The sequence below is a fragment of the Mauremys reevesii genome, linkage group 8, assembly GCF_016161935.1.
Source record: "Mauremys reevesii isolate NIE-2019 linkage group 8, ASM1616193v1, whole genome shotgun sequence".
In the NCBI taxonomy this organism is placed as follows: Eukaryota; Metazoa; Chordata; order Testudines; family Geoemydidae; genus Mauremys; species Mauremys reevesii.
This window is the reverse complement of record NC_052630.1, coordinates 40,195,010-40,212,709: the sequence shown is the minus strand read 5'-3', so window position 1 is coordinate 40,212,709 and position 17,700 is coordinate 40,195,010. Positions and strand designations below refer to the sequence as shown.

General features: G+C 49.0%; 1 protein-coding gene across 1 annotated transcript in view; it reads right to left on the bottom strand.

Moving 5' to 3' along the window:
• The window catches only part of LOC120370578 (P-selectin-like), a 66,141-nt gene extending 49,015 nt beyond the window's left edge, over positions 1-17,126 (bottom strand). Inside the window, exons 1-3 of the mRNA XM_039485526.1 lie at positions 17,013-17,126; positions 13,722-13,812; positions 1,204-1,593 (exon numbers count right to left, since the gene is read on the bottom strand). Of these exons, the coding sequence (XP_039341460.1) occupies positions 1,204-1,593; positions 13,722-13,812; positions 17,013-17,015 (484 nt within the window). The 5' untranslated portion in view covers positions 17,016-17,126. The remainder of the gene's footprint in view (positions 1-1,203; positions 1,594-13,721; positions 13,813-17,012) is intronic.
• Positions 17,127-17,700: the final 574 nt, after the last annotated feature.

Here is a 17,700-nt window from a genome sequence, read left to right as displayed (position 1 = left end):
CTGTTTTGCATAGATTGTCACACTGCTCTTGGCCCCAGAAGCCCTGCCTGTGGACAGCGCTGACCTGGATGGGTAGGCTGGTCTCTGGATTGAGATGGAGTGTTGCATGCTAGGCCTGCAGGGGACACACACATGCATTGATCAGAGGCCACCATGTGTCACGTTTGGTTATCAGGCTGTGCTTTGACTTCCCTGTCCCTCCCCGCCCCTGCACTGATTGCACTCCGAAGAGGGTAAATAACTCTTTGGCAGAGAGACTCCACTGCATCTCTCAAGGGCTCAGAACAGGTGCTCCTGGGGCCAAGCACCTGGCATATCAATTTACAATGGGACTTTGTGATGAGAAGAATGTAGGGATCAAAGCAAGACTCATTCAGAGAACAGGTTCAGCTCCCATCTGCATGGCCCATTTGTGAGGGAGAACTTGGAAGGCAGGACTTTAACTTCCCAACCAAAGGAACCAGCGAGACACAGAGAACACCACAGCAGTGAGTGCTCCCAGTGTTGCACACAGAAGCTAACATGCAAAGCGGGTGCAAGCCTGTGCTGTCGGCCACGGGACAATATCACTAATGTCTAACACCAGCTAGCACTAACCAGGCCCTTGGTGGCTGTCTCCACAGAGAATTCAGGACTCAGTGAGCCATGGAGACCGACTGACCCTACAGATCAGGGTTGAGGCACTCTAGCTGGGTGAGTGGGTTAAGGTCCTCTGCCCAGACCATACCTCTTTGTAACAGTGTGTCTGGCCCTTTAAGGGCTAGAGGCCTGAGGCCAGGTAACCCTAGTTACAAGGAAGGCACAGCTGAGCAGGAGTCAGCTGATGTCCCTGGACAACAGGAAGCTTCAGAGAAGGGGAATGCTCAGGGAGAGATAAGCCAAGAGGCTTCTGCAGGAAACGCTTCACCAGCTGGCAGGGTTTGTGCCTGGAAGGAAGCCCGAGCCAGAGGGCTGAAAAAGGCTGAGAGCCAGGGAGAACATACTCCAGGAAATTAGGAAAGACTCCAGTCAGGCAAGGCAAGAGTGGCTTGCGGAGCAACCTCAGACCATGAGGGGGCATAGGAGGCAGCCAGCCCACTGACACTCTTCTATGGACAATTAGGGACTTAATTCTCCAGAGCTGTCAATCCAGCAACTCTCCCCAGCCTTACATGTTAGACAGACACACACTTACATAGAGAATGACAGTGGTGGGGTGGTTACCTTGGTAACACAGCGCCTTCTTTTTCTTTTGGCAGTGCTCATCGTTCCATTTTCCAGCATCACGGTCCCTCTTTATGTAAATCTCCACACAGTCTTGGTTCCTCCCTTTATTGTTGGGTTCCCTGTTAGCCCAATTCTCAGCCTCCTTCGTCAGGACCTTGTTGGTACCAATCCAGGTCCAGACATTCTTTATCTTTCGTATCCCAATCCAGTAGTATGTTTTATAGTGGGGTAAGACACTGTTGAGATAAGCAATTTCCCCCTGGTTCTGTATTGCTACGAGGTCAGTGTAGAATGACCTGCAAAAGTTTCTGGCCAGCTCCCATGAGTAATCAGATTTGTTACCATAATGGTAGGTCCAGGCTCCCACTTCCATCTGAGTCACGAGCACTGTTGGAAAGGGTAAAAACAGGCAAACTTGTGTTACAGTCAGTGACAAAGCTACGGGTTGACTATCAATGGATGACACCAGACTGTATCTTATATCACACACAAAATAACTGCATTAAAAGAACACTATTTAGGTTGCAAAGTCAAGCGCTCAAACATTAGGAAATGCCACAATTAAGGTTGCCCATGTAACTGAGTTCAGCCCCCTTGTGCGTATGCATGGTGGTATAGTCTTTAATGGCATGATAACATACAATTTTTCCATAGGTTCTCTGCCTCACTCGGTGCACAGGATGGACGGTGCTCACTGAATGAGGAGCTAGCTATTCAATAGTTTGTTTTCTCCTCACTTGTCAATGTGTGACCGCCCCAGCCTTATTTACTGCACACTATACAAATCCTGCTCTGAAGACAGAATTATTCATTTCCCCACAGGCTTTTCTATAGTGCTCATCATTACAGTATCTGAGTGCTTCACAAACGTTAATGAGTTTATACTCACAACAGCTCTGGGAGATGAGAGGGTGGTATTATCCCCATTTCAAAAATGGGAACAGAGGCATAGAGGCACTGGTTCTCAAAGGTATTTAGGCACCTAACTGCCATTGATTTTATTGCAAGTTAGGTGCATAAATACCTTTGAGGAGCTGGACTAGAGAGATTAAGGTCGAAAGTAATTTTGAGTGTCCCATTTGAGTAGAGCCCTGTGCAGATACCTAATTATATCCACAGATGCGCATATCCATGGATATAAAGCAGATATCTGCAGACTTGCAGGGCTGTAGTGACAACGAGTGAGACAGGCTTACATGCTCCTGGTCAGGAGATACCGCTTGCACACACTAGTGTGACCAGAAAAATCTGCCAGTGAGCCTAGTGCCCGCCCCAGTGGGCAGGGCTGGAGGAGGTACAGCCATGCCTGAGGAGCTGCCTGGGCTGGGTGCTGGCTCCTATGAGCGGCAGCCTGACATGCTGTGGTTTCTGGCCCAGTTGTTGGCCATGGCCCTGATCATCTCACTCATTGTCACTAGAGTCCTGCAAATCCATGGATATCAGCTTTATATCCACAGATATCCGCATCCGCGGATATAAACTGTGTATCCATGCAGGGCTCTACATTTGAGACCCCTAGGACCTGATTTTCTGAAATATTTAGCATTATAAAGCACTTTATATGTTCAGAGCACTGTTCCCATTGACTTTAGTTGCAGCAGTGAGTGCTAAGCACTTTTGAAAATCAGATCATTATTTCAGGTTGAAGTTGCAGGAGCTGTCAGAGGCCTGTATCCCGAGAAAGGGAAAACGGTTCGTAGGTAGCAGTTTTAGACCGAGCTGGATGAGCAAGCGTCTCAGAGGGGTGATTAAGAAAAAACAGAAAGCGTACAGGGAGTGGAAGATGGGAGGGATCAGCAAAGAAACCTACCTTATTGAGATCAGGGGGTGTAGGGATGCAGTGAGAAAAGCCAAAAGCCGGGTAGAGATGGACCTTGCGAAGGGAATTAATACCAATAGTAAAAGGTTTTTTAGCCATATAAATAGGAAGAAAACTAAGAAAGAAGAAATGGGACCGCTTAAAACTGTAAACGGAGTGGAGATCAAGGATAAGCTAGGCATGGCACAATATCTAAACGAATATTTTGCCTCGGTCTTTAATAAGGATAATGAAGGGATTAGGAATAGTGGCAGAGTGACTGATGGGAATGAAGGCATGGGGTTGGAAATTACAGTATCCGAGGTAGAAGCCAAACTTGAACAGCTTAACGGTAGTAAATCAGGCAGCCCGGATAATCTTCATGCTAGAATATTAAAGGAATTGGCGAGTGAAATTGCAAGCCCATTAGCGATAATTTTTAATGAATCTCTGAACTCGGGGGTTGTACCGTTTGACTGGAGATTAGCTAATATAGTTTCTATTTTCAAGAAGGGGAAAAAAAGTGACCCAGGTAACTATAGGCCTGTTAGTTTAACATCTGTAGTATGCAAAGTCATGGAAAAAATATTAAAGGAGAGAGTAGTTACGGACCTTGAGGTCAATGGCAATTGGGACAAATTACAACATGGTTTTACGAAAGGTAGATCGTGCCAAACCAATCTGATCTCCTTCTTTGAGAAAGTAACAGACTTTTTAGACAAGGGAAATGCGGTGGATCTAATATATCTTGATTTCAGTAAGGCGTTTGATACGGTACCACATGAAGAATTACTGGTTAAATTGGAAAAGATGGGGATTGAAATGAAAATCCAGAGGTGGATAAGGAACTGGTTAAAGGGGAGACTGCAGCGGATCGTATTGAAAGGTGATCTGTCGGGTTGGAGGGAGGTTACCAGTGGAGTTCCTCAAGGTTCGGTTTTGGGTCCGATCTTATTCAATCTATTTATCACTGACCTCGGAACCAAAAGTAGGAGTGGGCTGATAAAGTTTGCGGATGACACGAAGTTGGGAGGTATTGCCAATTCGGAGAAGGATCGGGATATCCTCCAGGGAGATTTGGATGACCTTGTAAACTGGAGTATTAGTAATAGGATGAAATTCAATAGTGAGAAGTGTAAGGTTATGCATTTAGGGATGACTAACAGGAATTTTAGTTATAAGCTGTGGGCGCACCATTTGGAAGTAACGGAAGAGGAGAAGGACCTCGAGTCCTGGTTGATCGCAGGATGACTATGTGTCGGCAATGTGATGTGGCCGTTAAAAAAGCTAATGCGGTCTTGGGATGCATTAGGCGAGGTATTTCTAGTAGAGATAAGGAGGTGCTAGTCCCGTTATACAAGGCGTTGGTGAGACCTCATTTGGAGTACTGTGTGCAGTTTTGGTCTCCCATGTTTAAGAAGGATGAATTCAAACTGGAACGGGTACAAAGAAGGGCCACTAGAATGATCCGAGGGATGGAAAGCCTGTCGTATGAAAAGAGACTTGAGGAGCTCGGTTTGTTTTCCTTAACCAAAAGAAGGTTGAGAGGAGATATGATTGCTCTCTTTAAATATATCAGAGGGATAAATACCAGGGAGGGAGAGGAATTATTTCAGCTCAGTACTAATGTGGACACGAGAACAAATGGATATAAATTGGCAGTCGGGAAGTTTAGGCTTGAAATTAGACGAAGGTTTCTAACCATCAGGGGAGTGAAATTCTGGAACAGCCTACCGAGGGAAACAGTGGGGGCGAAGGACCTCTCTGGCTTTAAGTTTAAGCTTGATAAGTTTATGGAGGGAATGGTTTGATAGGATAACGTGATTTAGTCAATAGGTCAATAACGTGCGACCACTGGTAATTAGTACCGAGGGTCAATATTGGGATATTGAAAGTCTTTTTCCTGAGTGTCTGGCTGGAGAGTCTTGCCCGCATGCTCGGGGTTCAGCTAATCGCCATATCTGGGGTCGGGAAGGAATTTTCCTCCAGGGTAGATTGGCAGTGGCCCTGGAGGTTTTTCGCCTTCCTCCGCAGCATGGGGCAGGGGTCGCTTGCTGGAGGATTATCTGCTACTTGAAGTCTTTAAATCAGGATTTGGGGACTTCAACAGCTGAGTCAAGGGAGAGAATTATTTCAAGAGTGGGTGGGTCAGCTTTTGTGGCCTGCATTTTGCGGGAGGTCAGACTAGATGATCATAATGGTCCCTTCTGATCTTAAGTTCTATGATTCTATGATTCTATGATCATAGGGTCTCAATTTGAGAACCCAGAAAGTGAGGAACACACATTCAGTGGCCACCTGGGAAGTTTGGTTTAAGTGACTTGCTCTGGGGCAGAGGCAGAATCCTGTTCTCCATGGCGGCAGTCAACAGCCTTACCCTTGAAACCATCCCTTCTCTTCTTGCAACCCTCTGCCTCATTCATCACACACCTTCCAGCTCCTGCAACAGATGAGGTAGGGTTCCTACAGACAACAGCTTTTTTCACTGTACAACCTGGATTCATTCCCTAGCATAGGTGCACTCAGCGAGGCAAGGGTTCTGGCATTTCCTATGGTATGAGTGCTTGACTTTGAAATGTTAAAAATGTTCGTTTAAAGTAGGTTTGTGTGTGTGTGTGTGTAATTTCCTACGTTTTTTAAAAAGCAAATTGTAAAAAACAGAAGCTCTATCACATGGCATCATAGTGATACCAATATGGATCATCAGGAGGGTTAAAATCCTGAGATCAGGTGCACAGACCTCTGCCACCTGAGCTAATGGAGGAACCAATAGCAGTAGCAGGTTGTCATAGTCCCTATGGGTCAGCACTAGAGGGATATGAAACATACATTTTGCCAGTGGATTTCACAGATACTTGCTGACAGCAGAGAACTCAGGAATTGTGGGCTCCATTCCAGGCTCTAGAGGAGAGTGTTCTCTAGTGGCCACAGACTCTTCTGCCTGTGTCTCCTAAGCACGCCCCCTTCTGCCCTGTCCCCTCCAACCTGTCCCTGTCCCAGGCCTGTCTCTTACCCATCCCTGGCTCCTCATCTCAGTCCCAGCCTCATTGTCTAGCAAGTCCTAGTCTCACCTCTCTGGACTCCCTGCCCTACCGCAGGCATCCCTCCACACCCAGTCCCACTCTCCGATCCTGTCCATTCTCAGTTTCCCCCCACCCTCCAAGCTCCTTGTCCCCAGGCTCCTTGCCCAGGCAGTCCCAGTTCTCCCACTCCCCCCCATCCTGGCTCTTCATCCAATCTATATCCCTATTGGCTCGCAGGGCCACTATCCCTCCCTGGGTTTGTCATCCAGTCTCAGCAGCTGTCTCCGGCCTCCTTCCCCCAGTGTCTTTGCCCAGCTATTCCCCTTGAACACCAGCTCCTTGGCAGAGTTCTGACCTTAAAGTCTATGAGTCTATGAGTTGTCTCCCCTCCCGTTTCCCTCCTTCCTCCTACCCTACTAGTTCTCCATCCCAGTCACCTTGCTTAAATAATCCCAAGATCCCCCAAGATCCTCATCCAACCTCACTCTCCTCCAACCTACCTGCTCCCACTCCCCTCATTTTCCTCCCTAGATCCCAGTCCCAGTCTCCTTGCCCAACCAGTCCCAGTCTCCCCTGGATCCCAGTCCCAGTCTCCTTGCCCAGACAGTCCCAGCCGCTCCCCAATTCCCAATCCCAGTTTTTTTCTCTCTAATGTAAACCTCCAGTCCCAGTCTTCCCCCTGGACTCCTTTTCCCAATCTACATCCTCTGCCATCCCCACCCACTGCAGGTCTGGCTCTTGCCCCTCAAATAAGGCAGCTTCCTGTTTCGGGCTGCCTGAGCTCAGTGAGCGGGCATTGAGAGCCCAGGAGAGCCAGCCTCTCTTCTCTTGGTTCCATTACCTGGCTTAGCCCAGAGCTGCAATTACAGGGAACATCTTGCACAGCCCCGAGCTGGAGCATGACCAATATTATAGATGGAATTTTCAGGGAATGTGGCTGCTAAAATCAAAGTCTCTACTGAGCAGTACAAACTGCAATTTTTCAAAGGCTTATAACTTGGCCAAATTTGGGGCAGATTTTCACAGGCATCTTCCTGACGCAAGCACCTACTCCCTGCCAAATTTCAAGTTCCTGCTCCAAAGTATGGGGGCACCAGATTTCATTGAAAAGCTCACCAGATTTTTTGAACACCAACAAAACAACATATTTTTTCCATAGCCTTATTCTTAGAAATGGCTGAACTGTTTTGGTTGAAATTTTCCCAATAGTTCAGCTTGGGGCAGACAACCCTTATGGAAAAATGTCAATCCAAATGGTTAAAGCCTGGCAAAGTTATAAGCAACTGAAAACCAGATCTTATAATGGGAAGTACTGGCAACCTTAATGATAGGCAGTGCTACCAGCCTGCCTATAAGAGATCAGTCCAGTTCTAATGACCTATATGTGTTATTCTTGGATCTGACATCACAAATCTCATGCTGAGAGTCTCTACCTAACTAGCAGAGTTTAGTGAAATAAGAAATACAGGGATTGAAAACTGGTAAAAGGTGAACTGCAAAAATTAAAACGGCTTTAGGCTTTGATTTCTAGTCTGAATATCTCCACTCAGCAGAGGCTAACAAGCTAAGAGACAGCTAATTAACCAACCCCTTCTCCTCCCCTCCCCTCCATTCTATGAAATCCTTTGGTAGGTTGTAGTTTAATGAAAGTATCCCAAAATGAGACACCACAAATATCAAATGTCTCATTTTGATCCATAAATGGATTCTATGCTGTTGTCACTGAAAGATGTATGCTGGGATACCTTCTGTGCACCAGGAAGAACCAAAAGGATTTCCCAGAGCGGGAATTGTTTTTAAAGAGGTTCATTAAAACTTATTTTTTCCTCATATAAGTGCTCAAGGCCCTCTTTTGTCAGGCACAGAAATATGGGATTAACTCAATTTTAATTTTAATTTTAATTTTTCCTTTGTAGTTTTACATATGAAGCCAGCAACAAAGTCTGAATCCAGAGCCAGATTTTAGCATTTTCATAAGTTGCTGGTGTTTGCCACTTCTCTGCTGTAGCAGCTAATATAAATATACAAGACATTTTTGGAGAGCTTTGTAAAACTGAGTTTTGTGAAGAAGCTGGCCCAGCTGGTAGTGCTTACAAATCAGGAAAAGATAAAAATGAACTACAAATCAAGGCTGAAACTAGCCACGGAGCTGAACGTGACATAACTGAAACACAGTGTCTGTTTATATTATTTCTCAACATTACTTGATGCGATCCAGGGTTTTTAGCTACTAAACAACCACCATATTGCAGTGTCTCTATGGTTACAGAAATCTATCTGAAAATAGCCCTGAAGTCAGATCTTCTTCCAAACAATGCAGCCTAGGGACCTGCCCTCAGCTCAATAGCGTTCATTTCAGGGAACATATCATACACTTTATTTGCAAAGCATGGATCAAAAGTCTTGCACCATAGATTTAATACAACTTCAGGATTTGCCCCTTAGAGATAAAGCTCAACAAAAATGTTTTTCTGCATGAAATTCCAATATTTCAACAGTTGTTTTCATCCAGAAAGGTTGAAATTTTTTTTTTCACAAAATGAAAGAGTTCAGAAAAATGTTGATTAGGAAAAGTCAAAATGTTTCACTTCAAGTCAGGTCTACATCCCTGGCTAGTCTGTATCTCCCATGATACAACTACAGACATGTGTCCCATCAGAGGGAAAACAACAGTGGATCTTGGAAGATATAGTCTGGCCAAGGAGCCTGGCCTTTTGGATAAAATGGGGGCACGAAACACCCAAACTATAACTCCCATGAGACAGCGTGTCACCAAAGATAGATGCAGGTTAATAGCAAACTGACTTGGGTTGAATTGACTTGAAACAAAAATCTGATTTAGATTTTCCCCAATGGAAAATAAAAAAAATTCAACAACATCAAAATTTTCCTGTAGAAAATTTTGATTTTGCTGAATCTGCATTTTTCTTTAACAAAACATTTTACATAAGAACATAAGAACATAAGAAAGGCCGTACCGCGTCAGACCAAAGGTCCATCTAGCCCAGTATCTGTCTACCGACAGTGGCCAATGCCAGGTGCCCCTGAGGGAGTGAACCTAACAGGCAATGATCAAATGATCTCTCTCCTGCCATCCATCTCCATCCTCTGATGAACAGAGGCTAGGGACACCATTCTTACCCATCATGGCTAATAGCCATTTATGGACTTAGCCACCATGAATTTATCCAGTCCCCTTTTAAACATTGTTATAGTCCTAGCCTTCACAACCTCCTCAGGTAAGGAGTTCCACAAGTTGACTGTGTGCTGCGTGAAGAAGAACTTCCTTTTATTTGTTTTAAACCTGCTGCCTATTAATTTCATTTGGTGACCCCTAGTTCTTGTATTATGTGAATAAGTAAATAACTTTTCCTTATCCACTTTCTCAACATCACTCATGATTTTATATACCTCTATCATGTCCCCCCTTAGTCTTCTCTTTTCCAAACTGAAGAGTCCTAGCCTCTTTAATCTTTCCTCATATGGGACCTTCTCTAAACCCCTAATCATTTTAGTTGCTCTTTTCTGAACCTTTTCTAGTGCTAGATATCTTTTTTGAGGTGAGGAGACCACATCTGTACACAGTATTCGAGATGTGGGCGTACCATGGATTTATATAAGGGCAATAATACACTCTCAGTCTTATTCTCTATCCCCTTTTTAATGATTCCTAACATCCTGTTTGCTTTTTTGACCGCCTCTGCACACTGCGTGGACATCTTCAGAGAACTATCCACGATAACTCCAAGATCTTTTTCCTGACTCGTTGTAGCTAAATTAGCCCCCATCATGTTGTATGTATAGTTGGGGTTATTTTTTCCAATGTGCATTACTTTACATTTATCCACATTAAATTTCATTTGCCATTTTGTTGCCCAATCACTTAGTTTTGTGAGATCTTTTTGAAGTTCTTCACAATCTGCTTTGGTCTTAACTATCTTGAGTAGTTTAGTATCATCTGCAAACTTTGCCACCTCACTGTTTACCCCTTTCTCCAGATCATTTATGAATAAATTGAATAGGATTGGTCCTAGGACTGACCCTTGGGGAACACCACTAGTTACCCCTCTCCATTCTGAGAATTTACCATTAATTCCTACCCTTTTGATGGAAACTTCCCAACCAGCTCCACTTTTAGCATTGCCTCATGCAGCATAAAGATTTCCCAGAAACGACCAGCACTTTAGCATCCATTTAGATGAGCCAAAAGAGCCAGACTTGTGGTTAAAATTTTATAAGAATCCATGGGAGTGCTGATATGATGGATTGGTTTATTTGCAAACTTTGCCACCTCACTGTTTACCCCTTTCTCCAGATCATTTATGAATAAATTGAATAGGATTGGTCCTAGGACTGACCCTTGGGGAACACCACTAGTTACCCCTCTCCATTCTGAGAATTTACCATTAATTCCTACCATTTTGATGGAAACTTCCCAACCAGCTCCACTTTTAGCATTGCCTCATGCAGCATAAAGATTTCCCAGAAACGCCCAGCACTTTAGCATCCATTTAGATGAGCCAAAAGAGCCAGACTTGTGGTTAAAGTTTTATAAGAATCCATGGGAGTGCTGATATGATGGATTGGTTTATTTGCACAAGAGCCAAAGCCAGAGCCCTTTGGGAGTTCAGGAAGCTTGGCAAGCTGTCCCGTCCCATTACTTTTCATGTGGTGCTTGAGGCCCTCTGCACATCTGCTAGTGATGGGCCTGAAAGTGGAGTTCCAAAGCATCATGTCACTCAGCACTGTTCTTGTGGTATTTCTGGCCTGGTTGGAATAAGAAGGACTCAAAATCTCACAAGAGAACTCCTCCCTGGAGAATTAAAGCACAGTGTTGCTGACACAAGATGTCCTGAGGATTTGGTTTGGGATCTGGAATGTCGGGTGTTTAGCTGATGAAAATCTTCACACCATTTGGTCTCTCCAACCCACCAAGCTCTGCTTGTCATTCCTGTTCTGCCTGGTGAACATTACACCCATGTTATGAGGGATGCGCCTCAAATGCTTTACAGTAAAGATGAGCCCAAACAACTCCCCTAAAATCCAAACTTCTCCCCCTGCCTCTTCTCTATAATAGGGTGAAGCAGAGCTCAAGACTCCCATTTCCATGGAGCACTGTGGCTCAGGACACCTGACCCCCCCCCCCCATTCTGCAGCTGGTGCCCATCTCTATTTTGAACTTAACAAAGGGTTCAGATAAGCAACCAGCAATGTGACACTCTGATCCTCCTCCAAGGCCCCTTGAAATAATGCAGCGGGATTCCCCTGGAGCACAGCTTCCCCCAGCCCTGTTCACGATATGACAGCACTGGTGCTGATCTCAAGCCTGGCAGTGCAAGAATGAACAGTTATTTAAAAAGTGAACAGAACATTTTCAAATCAGCTGAATGGTCTGGGGTCAGGGTCAGCTTTGTGCAGAGGTCCAGGCAGAGTAGTTCCCCAGGCCCTATGCTCATGCTGAGCCTGAGGTCAGAACAGACATCAAAGACTCTTCAGTTCAAATGATGCCAAGCCAGTAGACAGAAGACAAAAGTGATACCCAGCACAGATCGGCCTGCGCCAAGGAACTCACCCAAGAACAATAGTCTCTTCCTTGCCCTGTTTCTTGTGGTGTAGATACCACTATGGGACAGCGCCTCGCCTGGTGTAAACCAGCACAGCTCCATTGAAATTAATGCCACTGGCCAGGGCCGCCCAGAAGATTCAGGGGGCCTGGGGCAAAGCGGGGGAGCTGCGGCGCTTGTACTCACCCAGCGGCAGTCCGGGTCTTAGGCAGCACTGAAGGTCCTCCCACCACCGAAGACCCGGACTGCTGCCGGGCCAGGGCTCACAGGGTATTTTGGCGGCGGGGGGCTCTTCAGTCGCTCCGCATCTTCAGCAGCACCGAAGGGCCCCCCTCTGCCAAAATGCTGCCGAAGACCTGGACCGGCGCCAGGCCAGGGCTCGCGGGGCCCCTGCGGGGCCCGGGCCCTGGGGCAAATTGCCCCACTTCTCCCCCCCTCTGGGAGGCCCTGCCACTGGCCCCTTATATGTACATAGCACATCCATGTTTCAACAGCACATGTCATGTTTCACAGCTAATTCCTCATGGGAAATGCCACTAGGAGAGCTGTGGGCTGAGGTCTAGCCTCCAATTCACAGGTGCAACTCAGTCAATGGGGATTGCGTCTGTGTATCTGAGAGCAGACCTGAGTGTGGGAGGGCTCTCCTCTCTCTGCAACAGGTAGGGGAGGATCCACACATGAGAGGTGAGTAGCAACCTGTTCTTGGAGGAGATGTGATAGCTGGGCTTTCCAAGCACAGGCTGGCCAGGTATGGCACAATCATCTTCAGGAGCACCTACCTGAACTGGGTTCTGGGTGCCAGCCAGAGATGACATGACTGGAGGGGCTACTTGGAAGGACACAACTGTACACAGTCACAGTGTCAAGCAGGATTTCTGAGAGGTGCTATGAGGAATGTGGGAACTTTTCGTACAATTGTTATAAACCTCGGGGTCTGTCTCTACTTTGTAGTGTTACCCACTGGGCAGAAAGAGTTTTTCTCCTTGGAACCAGACAGCTTAGCAAGAACTGTCTGGAATCTACACAGAGGAATTGGAGACCCTGCATTGATAAGGGAAGAGCCAAATACTGGGCCATTAATGCTTAACTTCCTCCAAACCTCTTCAGAGAGTCAGAGTGAAAAGGCCATAGGTGGAGACAAAGGGATGAGGTGACTGTCTGTCTGTTAAGGTTGCTGTGATGAGCAGATGGACTCACACAGGCAGGGTCAGAGAAAGCAAAGAAGGACCCCAGAGAATCAGGGCATGGCAAAACCATTGCTCCTACTGATATGGACTCTGAAGCTTGGCTGCCTCATGCTGACTAAGGATGCACTGACGCTGGATTCCAGGTAACTAATCAAAGCTACCTAGTTTTAAAAAGGCTGCCACATAATCTGCTGGGTACATTGCTCCCTCAAAGGAGACAGGCTCTCTCAGGTGTCTGATCTTGGCTGGATTCACTGCAGAGAGCCACAGTGAGAAATAGGGGTGCTGGAGTCTGAAGGCCCAGGCCTGCAGTAATAGAGTCATGTGGCCTGCCCTTCGAAGTCTGGCACACTAAAGGTGTTACTCCCAGGGCCCAGACCCTCTAATCCATAACAGGTGTCAACCCCCTGCACTCTGCACCAACACTTGCATTGCTGCTGGTGCCGGTGCTGGAAATGGGGTCCAGACATTCTCAATGCAGTCAGAGGAGAGAGCTGGCCTGGACTATGCCTGTTCAGAGGAGTTCATCGGCCCCTGGCCTGGTTGGGGAACTGTGAGCTGCTTTGGGAAGCCAAGCAGGCCGTTTGAAGGCCTCTCCATTGTAACTAGGGTGGAAGCACCTGGCTCCCATAACCTCAGGAGGCTGTGTTTCTCAGGTAATTTCTAGGGACTCTACTGGTTTCTGGGATACAGGAGGGGCAAAAAGAAGGGATTAGGAGGAATAGGATTTAGGTCCCTAAATAATCACTCCGGGGTCAGAATTCTGGCCCAAATGAAACTGTTTCAATGTGCCTGCCAGTAAAATGTCCCTGGGCAGACCAGGAGTGGCTGTTGGTGCCACAACAATACCACTTCTCTCCCAGGGCTTTCCCAGGGATGTGTCTGTGAATTCTCCCCTGGCAATGTCAGGGGCAGGCCACCAAAGAGTTGCAGGAAGGCTTACCCCAGCTAACGGCAGCAAAGCACAGGAGTCGGGTGACATTCCAGCCACATCCCCAAGCCCTTGGACTGGAGCAGAGTCCTACGGTGCTGCCCTGGGGGTCAAAAAAACATGTCCATAAATCCCTCAGTACTTCACAGCAGGCAGGTCCAGGCATATTTGACATACTGAGCTGAAACAGGCACTGTTGGACACACCTGGCTGACACAGACACTATCTCTGATTAGTATCAGAGGGGTAGCCATGTTAGTCCGGATCTGTAAAAAGCAACAATAAGTCCTGTGGCACCTTAAAGATTAACAGATTTATTGGAGCATAAACTTTCATGGGTGAATACCCACTTCGTTAGATGCATGCGAAGTGGATATTCACTCACGAAAGCTTATGCTCCAATACATCTGTTAGTCTTTAAGGTGCCACAGGACTCATTGTTGCTTATCTCTGATTAGTTCATATTTACAATGCAGATAAAATGCAGAATCTCAAAGAGCAACAGTTGCCAGCCTCCACAGGGGAAGAAGGATCATCTCCACAACAGGTTGTTAATGAACATCCTGGAGAATGTAACTATGAGCATGAGATGTTGTTGGTCAGTGTCATGAGTTCAGCTCAGAGGATGGAGGCAGTTTTTGTCCATAAATTAGATAAACAGCTGAGCATCTCAGTCAATCAGAGAAATATTCAGGTGTAATAGAGTTATATTAGAATTAGAAAAAATGGGAACCATCCATGGGTCTAAACCTGAAATGCTGCAAGCATCAGGCTCCTCCTCTCCCTGGGCTTCAGAGGGCAGGATCCAGCCCCAGCCCAAATGTCTACATAGCTGTGTGTAGGGCTATAGTGTGAGCTCTGTGAACCTGAGTCTGTAGGCCTGGGCTGTGAGACACCCTGCCGTGGGTTTAAAACACAGTGCAGATGTACCTACCCTCTGGCATCTTACCAATAGGGGCCGAGCCCAGCCTTGCCCAGAGATCTGGGGGAAAGGAGCAGTGTGGTCTGAACCAGTTAAATTAGGATGGTGGTTTGGCAAGTGTTGTAGTTCTGGCTGCTCCTTTCATCTGGGTCTCAGCTTCCCGGGGGTGGCTGGCTGGCTCCCCAAGCAGCCTCCCAGGCATGAGAGGCTCCATACTATCTTTTGGATGGCAGGAAGGCTTTGAATGAGGCCATCTGTGTTAGCCCATCTCCACTTTCCCAACCAATCCTCATGCTGGGGTTGCTGCTATTCCACCGCCTGTGCGCCAGCTCTTCCCACTGATGCACACAAAGCTCAGCTGTACCAGCCATCTGGCTGGAATTGGGGGGCATAGGGAGCCATTGGCTAGCATTCAGCAAAGTCATTAATGTAGGAGCTCTGGAGGGAAGGCAAAAAGGAAGGGAAGGGGAAAGCAGGGGAAGAGGGGCCCCCATGCGGTTTTTAACCTTTAGCTCTGCTTCCCAGGTCGGGATCTCCAGATGTGCAGGGGATATTCATGGGTTTGCTGGGGGAAAGAGACTCCCAGCTCAGGTGACTGAGTGAAATCCCAATTGCACAGCAGTGGGGATGGGGGCTCTCCTTATCAGCTCAGGGCTGGACAGGGTGTGTGTGTGTTTCTCTCCCTGGCCATTCAGTGCTGGGTGGGGGGGCTCCTCTGGCAGATCAGGACTGGGTGCAAGTGGGTGGGGCTCTCCTTGTCGGCTCAGGGCTGGGCAATGGGCTGGGGGTGGGGGCTCCCCTGGCCACTCAGGGCTGCGCAGTGGAGGGGGCTCCCCTGAGCAAGTCAGGGCTGGGCAGAAGAGGGGGCTCCCCTGGCAGCTCAGAGCTGGGTGGTAGTGGGGCTCCTGTGACTGCTCAGGGCTGGGCAGCGAGGGGACTCTCCCTGGCCATTCAGGGGTGGCCAGTGGGGGGCACTCCCTGGCTATTCAGGGCTGGGGCTCTCCCTGGGCAGCTCAGGGCTGGGTGAGGGTGCATGAGGGGACTCTCCTCAGCTCAGGGCTAGGCAGCGGGGGTGGGAGCCTCCCTTGGCAACTCAGGGCTGGGGGGGGGCTCTCCGTGGCAGCTCAGGGCTGGGTGGGGGTGCCTGAGGGGACTCTCCTCAGCTCAGGGCTGGGCAGTGGGGGGGCTCCCTTGGCAACTCAGGGCTGGGGCTCCCTGGCAGCTCAGGGCTGGGAAATGGGTGGGGGCTCTTTTTGTCAGCTCAGGGCTGGGCAGAAGGGGGTGAGAGTGTTCTCCCTGGCCATTCAGGGCTGGGCAGTGGGGAGGGCTCTCCCTGGGCAGCTCAGGACTGGGTGGGGGTGCAGGAGGGCTCTCCTTCTCAACTCAGGGCTGGGCAGGAGGGGGGCTCTTACTGGCAGCTCAGGGCTGGGCAGCAGGGGGTCTCTCTGGCCGCTCAGGGCTGGGTGGGGGGCTCTCCCTGGCAGCTCAGGCTGGGAACTGGGCCGGGGGGTCTTTTTGTCAGCTCAGGGCTGGGCAGAAGGGGGTGGGGGTGTTCTCCCTAGCCATTCAGGGCTGGGCAGTGGGGAGGGCTCTCCCTGGGCAGCTCAGGGCTGGGTGGGAGTGCAGGGGGGCTCTCCTCAGCTCAGGGCTGGGCAGTGGGGGCGGGGGCGCTCCCTTGGCAACTCAGGGCTGGGGGGGCTCTCCCTGGCAGCTCAGGGCTGGGAAAAGGGCGGGGGCTCTTTTTGTCAGCTCAGAGCTGGGCAGAAGGGGGTGGGGGTGTTCTCCCTGGCCATTCAGGGCTGGGCAGTGGGGAGGGCTCTCCCTGGGCAGCTCAGGACTGGGTGGGAGTGCAGGGGGGCTCTCCTTCTCAACTCAGGGCTGGGCCGGGGGGGCGGTTCTTCCTGGCAGCTCAGGGCTGGGCAGTGGAGGGGGGGCTCCCCTGACTGCTCAGGGCTGGGCAGCAGCGGGGGGAGGCATGGGGGGCTCCTCTGACAACTCAGGGTTGGTCAGTGGGGCTCTGCTGGTTGGAGCTGGGTGGTCTCATTTCAATTAATATTGGTGAGTTGAGCACAGGAGAGAACTCAGCCCTCCTCACCACCTCGAGTTTCCTTCTGCAGCAGTCTGTGGGGCACTGTCAGGGCATCGTCCCTGTTGCCCATGCAAGGTCCTGCTCTGGGGGCCATTTGGGGTCTCTGTTCCTGGCACTGTCCCCTGTACCCACACTCAGAGTTGTCTGGGGTAGAGGGTGAGGGCTGTCGCTAAGGAACCAGCTTGTAGCTCTCCCTTGTGAGCAGCAGCTCCTCTGCCTGCCTCACTCCTTCCTAAACACTGCGCAGGTGAAGCCAGCCACATCCCCAGGTAGAAGAAGGTGTTAGACCTACCATCTCCAGTGCCGACCTGCCAGCCTTCACTCTCCTCCCCTCTCGCTCAATCCCTGGACTGAGATGATTTAAACCGGCCCTCTGCTTGGCTGTGTCTTGCAGCACTTCCTTTAATGTGTGCAGAACCTCATTGCATCCCTTTCCTGTTCCTCCCCCCACATCGAGTCACAGCTTGAAGAGTTATTGGGCCAGAGAGAGCGTGACTGTGAAGCCTGCTGGGTAGGGACTGACCTGGGAGGTGGGAAATCCAAGGCCCAGTCCCCCTGCTCCAGTGATTTGGTATTGATCCAGAATACAACAGCTGAAACTGAGGGATCCTCCCTCAGAATATCCCTTAGGAAACCTCTCCCGAGAGGTGGGAGACCCCTGTGCAAATCATTTCTCCCCCTTAAGCAAATGGGGGAATTGAACCTGGGGCTCCCACAGGCCAGCTGAGTGTCCTAACCAGTGGGCTAGAAGCCATACGGTAGACACCACCACCTCCTTCTCTGGCAGCCAGACTTTGATAGGACCTGCTCAAGTAGGTGGCCTCTGAGAAAGCGTACTGGATCGGGCCCTGCATGCAATTCAGATGGCTCCTGTCTTCTCCCAATTCACAGATCACACTGGGGCTTAGGCAGGAGCTAAGTACTCAGGTTCCTAGAGAGAGGCAGCAGGGCACATGCCCCGAGGCACAAACTTAGGTGTG